At 46.7% G+C, this 8197-nt stretch overlaps 1 protein-coding gene across 2 annotated transcripts in view; it reads left to right on the forward strand.

The window, feature by feature from the left end:
- Slc26a9 (solute carrier family 26 member 9) overlaps nucleotides 1-3915 on the forward strand; it is a 31190-nt gene extending 27275 nt beyond the window's left edge. For both annotated transcript variants that reach the window (XM_070041655.1, XM_070041657.1), the window contains one exon: nucleotides 1350-3915. In XM_070041655.1, the coding sequence (XP_069897756.1) occupies nucleotides 1350-1397 (48 nt within the window). In that variant the 3' untranslated portion in view covers nucleotides 1398-3915. The remainder of the gene's footprint in view (nucleotides 1-1349) is intronic.
- The last annotated feature ends 4282 nt before the right edge of the window (nucleotides 3916-8197 follow it).

Raw genomic sequence — 8197 nt, forward strand, 5'->3', positions numbered from 1 at the left:
GTGTGTGTGTGTGTGTGTGTGTGTGTGTGTGTGTGTGCGCGCGCGCGCGCGCCCACACGTGCATGCGTGTTTTTATGCACATGTGCACCAGTTTTCAGGGCCTGGGCCCTGTCCCTGAGCTTTTTCATCCAAGGCTGGTACTCTACCACCTGAGCTATGTCTCCACTTCTACTTTTTGCTGGTTAATTGGAGATGAGTCTCATAGACTTAGATCTGAGATTGTCAGATCTCAGCCTTTTGAGCAGCTAGGATTACAGGCATGAGCCACTAGTGCCTGGCTTCATCTTTCTTTTGGGAGCACTTCTTCACTCTTCTTATTCCCTAAAAGGCATCTTGAGAGAGGGGAGAGTTGCTGGACCAAATTGTGGAGAACCTACATCTGTTCTTCAACTCTTTGGTCCTAGACAAGCCCCATGACCCAACTAGACACCAGGAACACATTCGTAACACTTGTTCCCCACACAGGTGGTGTGGGGAGCCATTTGCTCTTCCACTAACTCAGTGGCATTTAAGGTGTACCTGCTAATTGCTTGACCTCGTTGCAGTTAGACAGCAGTTGACAGGATAAAGGCCCCTGCTAAATGCTGGTCGTTCATGACTATAATCCTAGCTACCCAGCAGGCTGAGATCTGAGAATTGTGGTCTGAAGACAGCCCAGGCAGGAAAGTCCATGAGACTCTTATCTCCAATTAACCATAAAAAAAAAGGGAGTGGGGCTTAAGTGGTAGAGCACTAGCCTTGAGGGGGGAAAAAAACGACTCAGGAACAGCTCAGGCCCTGAGTTCAAGCCCCAAGATGCAGGGGGTGGGGGGGAGTGGGGGGAGGTGTGGGAATGAATCCTGTATGGGATTAAATAGCTTCTCTTAGTGAGAACTTCACAACTCTACCCTTATTTTACCTAATGAAGCTAAAGGCCAAGGAGAGTCATGTGGAAGGTCACATAGCACAGGATACAATCCACAAGCAGATTCTAGCACTTTCTCCTGTCACTGCTATGCCAGTTCACCTATTAAGCTAGCCTACCTCTCCCCTGTTGACACACATACACATGCCTCATTCTGGCTGGGCGATCAGAGGCCTTGAGCTCAGGGCCTTGAGCTCTTGGTTGGCTTTTTTTGCTCAAGGCTAGTGCTCTAACACTTGAGCCACAAGCTCCACTTCCAGCTTTCTGGTAGTTAATTGGAGATCACAGACTCACACACTTTTCTTCTCAGGCTGACTTCCAACCTCTATCCTCAGATCTCTCAGCCTTCCGAGTAGCTAAGGTTGACAGGCATGAGCCATCGGCAATGGCTGGCGGTTCTAAGGCTTTCCCTTCATCTTGTCCTTCCTTCCTGTGGCCCCTGCAGGAGATGTTCGGGAGCATGTTTCATGCAGAGACCCTGACTGCCCTGTGAGGGCCTGGCTGCTCCCTGTGCTGCCTGCAGAGTGCCTGGCCCCTGGGATTTCTGTGGAGGATAAGCCCAGTATCACGGGGATCGACAAGGGAGAGGGGTGTACATCCACCAGGACTCTTAACTCCTCTTCCTCCTTCCTCCCCTCCCCACCCCTCCCTCCTTTCCTGTGTCTTTGGAAAGTAGGGAACCCTGCTTCTGTGGAGGTGAGAGTACCCCCTCCTATGTCCCCCAGGGCTGGACCAACAATGGGCAAATCTCCTGCTCACTCTACCCCACCCCCACCTACCATGTCCTGCCCTGGTTATGGGGGGGGGGGGAGCTGATGGATCCCTTGGACTTCCAGATGTTCAGAATGAGCCAAGAACAGAAGGGTAAAACATGTGGTGACTTGGGGCACTATGGCCTGTAGGCTATGATATCAATGAACACAGGGATGAACTTGGTTAGGATGCTGAGGCTTGACCCCCTCTAGCTGCCCCCAACTCTGTGCCTAGGCAGCTCCATACCTCTGAGATCCAGTGCTCCCCACAGCCCTCTCCCTCCCTCCGCATCCTTCCCTCCTCACCAAGAGATAGTGGAGGCCTTCAGACCACAGCCTGGGAAGCAGCCGGGGATCTCTAGCCACCTCCCCAGGGACAGCCTACCAAGAGCCACCTCCTGAAGCATCACCACCATTACCCATATGCCACTCCCTTCTACTGTAGGCTGCATAGGAACCCAGAAGGGAGATAGAGATCAGCAGAACTTTCTGACAACCTAACAACAGTTATCACTCATTCTGTACAAACGCTTGGGAGAATCTCTCTTTGGACTGGAAACATGGAAGAGGGATAGCTGCCAGTACCAGGCCAGGCAAACTGAGGGGGACCTAGACTCTGACAGCCCCTCCACCACCCCTTTTCAGCCTCCAGGTCCAGCCAGGAAATGCTTCCCCTAGGGAAATTGGCCTTATTCTTCTTTGCTTGGGAAAGAATCCATCATTTTAACTTGCCATTTATCTACTTGTAGCACAAAGCTGTGATAGGGTCCTTCCACTAGACAAGAAGAGGCAAGTAAGTCCTTAGGGAACAGCTACCGATGTGAGGAGAGGAGGGGCTGGTCCAGATGGGGCCTTCCTCTGCAGGCTCTTGACCATCTCCACACCAAAGGCCATCTTCCTCTGGGATAGATGGAAATAGGGGATAAGAGCTAGGCGCCAGTGGCTCACGCCTGTAATCCTAGCTATTCAGGAGGCTGAGATCTGAGGATCACTGTTCAAAGCCAGCCTGGGCAGGAAAGTCAGTGAGCCTCTTATCTCCAATAAACCACCAGAAAACCGGAAGTGGCGCTGTAGCTCAAGTGGTAGAGCACTCACCTTGAGCTGAAGAGCTGAGGGACAATGCTCAGGCCCAGAGTTCAAGCCCCATGACCCACAGAAAAAGAAAGAAAGAAAAGAAAGAAAGAAAGAAAGAAAGAAAGAAAGAAAGAAAGAAAGAAAGAAAGAAAGAAAGAAAGAAATAGGGGTTAAGTTCTCCATGTGTGTAGGGAGATGACAAGAAGAACCCCACTGTTGACTTGAAAGTAGATAGGTGCACATTTTAAGTGTTTTGTTTAAATAATAATAATATCCATGGAAATGCACAGAAGATCTTTTAGCTTCTCTCACCTATGTCTGCTTTATGACCTCTGTCCCGAATAGGTTGGGCAGGCCCAACCTTGATTCCACTTCCTGACTTCAGCCGGACGTCGCATTTGCTAGCTGCTGTCTGTTAGCTAGCAAGTCTTCTTAGAGTTAAAGGAGCTGATGCTGGCAAAGAACCAGCACATTTTTGGCCCATGAGCATTGCTTCTCTGTGAATTCATTATGCCATCCTGACTGCCAAGGGAGCTTAAAACTTGGAAGGCAGAAGACAATGTTATCTGGGATTCACTCCGAAGTGCCAAATTCCAAGAGGACAAGAAACCTTAGCCAATGACAACTCACCTCCCCTACTCCACCTCCTTCAAAGTCGAGCTCAGGCCTCAGAGGTGGGGAAAGGTCACAGAGACTCAGGACAACCCAAGGCAGTGACACCCTTTGAACCAAGTGTCTAGGTCCTCTGGGGACTCGTTGAAATGATCATTAATCCTCAAAAGCCAGCCCCAGGACTGGAAGGGATTGCTAATTCACCCTGACCTGGAATTGGGGCTCCAGAAGGAATCTGATAGACATGCATGGCTGTATTTGGAGCTCATGGCGGAGGTGTGATTGGGAGCATATGAGCCAAGGGAAGATGTTGAAGAAAACTCAATGCCTGGGATATTTTGGAAAGAACATAAATGTCACACAGTCTGCTCAGTTCCCAACATGATGGAGGCAGGACAGAAGGGGACAATATAACAGAATAATCCAGAATTTCAATACTTTTAAACATGCTTCCTGATAATGACCTGTAATGATAGGATTCCCAAAGAGGGCTGAGAACCTCTCAAGATGCTTGTGTAATTTATTTAATTTAAGTGTCATTCTCCTTTTTGTTCATTTTGGTAATAAAGTGGTTTTGAAGTGCACGTATTTGGGTGGTTTTACAGAGCAACAAACAAGTCCCCTCCAGGGACAGATGGCTTGGCTTTGCACCATCCTGAGAAGATGCAACATGGACCCAAGCTGGCCAGCACTTGGGCCTCTGAGCACCTGGAACACCAGCTTCTGGTCTTCCACTCCTAGGAATGAACATTTTCATGACCGAGCTGCAGAGCAGCGATCAAGGAAAGAAATCTAGACTGAGGAGTCTATATGCTCAGGACTGGTTTTGAAAGCCAGCTCTGTGTTTCAGTGACTATTGAGGAAGTTAAAGTTCCATCATTTCTCTGTGTGTAGGGGGACAGGGGGGCTGGTTAGTACTAGGCTTGAACTCAGGGCTTCATGCTCTTGCTTATTATTATTACTATTATATTTTTATTATTATTAAAGTCTGGAGCTCTATCACTTGAACCACACCTCCACTTTCAGCTTTTTTTTTGTGGTTAACTGAGGATAAGAGTCTCACAGATATTTTTGCCTAGCTGACTTTGAACCTCAGTCTTCAGATTTCAGTCCCTTGAGTAGCTAGGATTATAGGCATGAACCACTGGTGCACAGCTCCATCGTTTCCTCTGCAGATCTTCCATTTCCATCAGTTCTTCCTCATTTATGTAATGTCTGTTCTAGATCAAGACCATCAGTACTCAGCAAAGCCTACAGAATCCTAAATTGGGGAAACACCAGATCAAATACTGCCTCCCCCACCACCCTCTGTTAGTGAGGTATCACAAGGAGAGTAAAGCCACAAGACTCAAACACCCAGCAGGCTAAACTGACCCCCAACTTTTGTTGAGTCGCAGTAGGAAAGGGAGGAGACAGGAAGAATCACAGAAACATAGAGCAAAGGTGTAAAGAAAACAGAAATAGGGAAAAAAGAAAAAGAAAAGAAATAGGAAGGAAAAGGAAGAAGGACCACAGAATAGACAAAGCAAAGAGGGAAGGGAAACAAACAATAGACATTCTCCATGTGGGACTGACGAGATGGAAGGAAGGAGATACAGTTCAAGAACAGAGATGTCAATGAGTTCCAAACTGATATTTAAAATAAACTAACCTTGCTTAATCCTACTGTTCAGCTGGAGAGTAGGACTGGGATAAACTAACAAAGTGGCATCTCACCCATTTGAGTGTTAGATATTTTTCTAGTGATGTTGTCTTAGCCTGTGTTGCCCTTGAAGCAGAATCTCAGCCAATGACAATGTCCAGGCTATTTAGAAGCAATCCCAGGGATCCAGAGGAATGAACCAAGGAGGGATGGGAAGCAAAAGGCAGGATACATTACCAAGGTTACCATGGTAGCGTGAGAAAGGCAACAGCCTTCCAGGGAGCCTGCAATATGCCTTTACCTACACCCTTTCCTGGTATTGCGCGCGCTCACACACACACATACACACACACCTCTTCCACTAGCCATAGTGGCCCATGGGGATGAACTCTCCAGTAACTACAGCTTGTCATGAATGTGAGAGCAGAACACTTCCCAAGCTGCCACATCAGGAGAGCCACTAGGTAGGAAGAAGGAGGTAGGATATAGCTGGCAGATCACACAGAATTCTCACCCCAAAGGGGTCTCAGTGGGAAGCACACCAGGAACAACTAAATCAGATACCTTAAAAAAATATTACTTTTTATTTTTCGTCAGTCGTGGAGCTTGAACTCAGGGCCTGGGTGCTGTCCCTGATCTTTTTTTTTTTTGGGGGGGGGGGCATTTCGGTCATAGGGCCTGAACTCAGGGCCTGGGCACTGTCCCTCAGCTCTTCAGCTCAAGGCTAGCACTCTGCCACTTGAGCCACAGCGCCACTTCCGGCTTTTTTCTTTTTGCTTATGTGGTGCTGAGGAATCGAACCCAGGGCCTCAGGCATGCAAGGAAAGAGCTCTACCACTGAGCCACCTTCCCAGCCAGCACTCTACCACTCTGAACCACAGTTCTACTTCTGGTTTCCTGGTTGTTAATTGGAAGAGTCTCATGGACTTTGCTTTCCAAGCTGGATTTGAACTACAATCCTCAGATCTCAGTCTCCTGAGTAACTAGGATTACAGGTATGAGCCATGTATAATTACAACATGGTCCTAGTATTATTTGAGAGGAAAGTTAGAACATATTACCATTCTATTGTTACTTTTTGTTGTTGTTGTTGGTGGTGGTGGTGGTATTAGGATTTAAATGTGGGGCCTTGTGCCTACTTAGGCAGGTAGTCTACCACTTGAGCCATGACTCCACCTAGTCCAATTTGCTTTGGTTTGTTTGTTTCCAGTTGAGGGCCTGGGTGCTATTCCTGAGCTTTTGTGCTCAAGGCTATTGCACTATCATTTGGGACATAGCTCCACTTCTGTCTCTTTTTTTTTTGGTAGTTAATTAGAGATAAGAGTCTCTTGGATTTTCCTGTCCAGGTTGGCTTTGAACCACAATCCTCAGATCTCAGCCTCCTGAGTATCTAGGATCACAGGTGTGAGCCACCAGTGCCTAGCTTGCTTTTGTTATGTTTAAAATAGGGTGTTGTGTTTGTGCAGCCTGAACTTTGAACCTGCTATTTATGCTTCCCATGTAGCAGGGTGACAATCACATCCCACAGCATGTAGACTTTTAGTAGTTGAAACGGGAGTCTCATACACATTTTGCCAGAGCCTCACACACATACACATTGTGGGACTACCCTCCAACCACGATCTTCCTGATCTCAGCCTCCTCAGTGGTTAGGACTACAGGTATGGACCACTGCTTCAGTGGAGTAATTTGAAGACAGCAAAGCTTTTTGCATGGCCAAAAACAGCAGAGGTAACCATCAACTATGGATACAGTCAAAGTGTTATTGGATTTAAGTCACCAGGTCCAGAGGCCAGAAAATGCTTGATCTCATCAGAGGAAGAATACAAGGAGGAACACAATGGAGCGGCAAGCAGGAACAGGTTTACTAATGCAGGGCAAAATGAAAGCGGAAGTACCAGGGCAGCTCACCCTTGAGGTGGCAGAGCAGGCTGGAGTCCCCAGACCTCACACACTTATTGTGGGCAAGGAGTGATCAGTCCTGGAAAACTGGGTGAATATATATCATTAACTTCCAGAAGCTGCTGAGTGACCTAACCAAGTATCTACCCACGCTCATCTTGTTTATGAAAGCCAGAAGACTAGAAGTTCCAGTTCAGGTGGATTAGATGAAACTGGCTGGGTGGAAGGTGGCTGCCAGGGTGACTCTCAGACAGCCTCTACCTTTCTCACAATCCTATCTTTGTGCTAAATGACCACACATCCCAGTGCTAAGACAGTAACTGCCATGGTGACTTTTGGAAAGAATCACAAAAGGAGTGAAAGCTCCACCCACACCCAGAAAAGATTTCCCTCACTTTATTTTCTCTCTATATATATAATATTATATATAATATTTTATATTATATATATTCCTACATCCAAGTGCTGAGCAAGTTGATTTTCCAGTTTATCTCCCCCTTCACCTATTTTTTTTTATCAAGATAAAAGTTTCCTTCTCTGTTTAATTGGTGCTTGGTTTTGTTAATAGTTTTGCAATTCCAAGAGGGTAAAAGGACCTACTTTGGGGAAAAAAACCAGAAACAACTTCCTTATTTACTTACTGTTTTTTCTCTTTTTCCTTCTATGGCTCTACATGATTTTTTTTTTAACCATTGTAGCATAAGGTGTGTGTGTGTGTGTGTGTGTGTGTGTGTGTGTGTGTGTGTGTGTGTGTGTGTGTGTGTGTGTGTGTGTGTGTGTGTGTGTGTGTGTGTGTGTGTGTGTGTGTGTGTGTGTGTGTGTGTGTGTGTGTGTGTGTGTGTGTGCTCTTTTTGCTCAAGGATGGCTCTCTCCGCTCAAGGATGGCTCTCTCCTATTTGAGCCACAGCTGTATTTCTAGCTTCTAGCTAGTGAATTACAGATAAAAGTTGTACTGATTTTTTTGCCTGGGCTGGCTTTGAACTGTGATCCTCGTATCTCAGCCTTCTGAGTAGCTAAAATTATAAGTGTGAGTCTTCAATACTCAACTTAAGCTTACAGTTCTTTAGCCCTAGATAGATAGTAATCAATATCAGAACTTCAGAAGCCAGAAACAGATTGTTTGATTAGCTCTGTTGGTTTTAGTTTGCCCTTCTCTGCTTTTCCCTTTAATTGAGCTTATTCTCAAAAGCCAGGAGTTTACCAGTGTCTCAGAGCAGATCAAAGGCACTAGTCCAAACCCTGGCCTAAGGCCCTACCTCACATCAGCTAGTCACAGGGCTGCTACGAAGTGAGAGACTACAACCCCCAAAG

The sequence above is a fragment of the Dipodomys merriami genome, unplaced genomic scaffold (assembly GCF_024711535.1).
Source record: "Dipodomys merriami isolate MVZ:Mamm:240054 unplaced genomic scaffold, mDipMer1.0.p SCAF_31, whole genome shotgun sequence".
Classification (NCBI taxonomy): Eukaryota; Metazoa; Chordata; class Mammalia; order Rodentia; family Heteromyidae; genus Dipodomys; species Dipodomys merriami.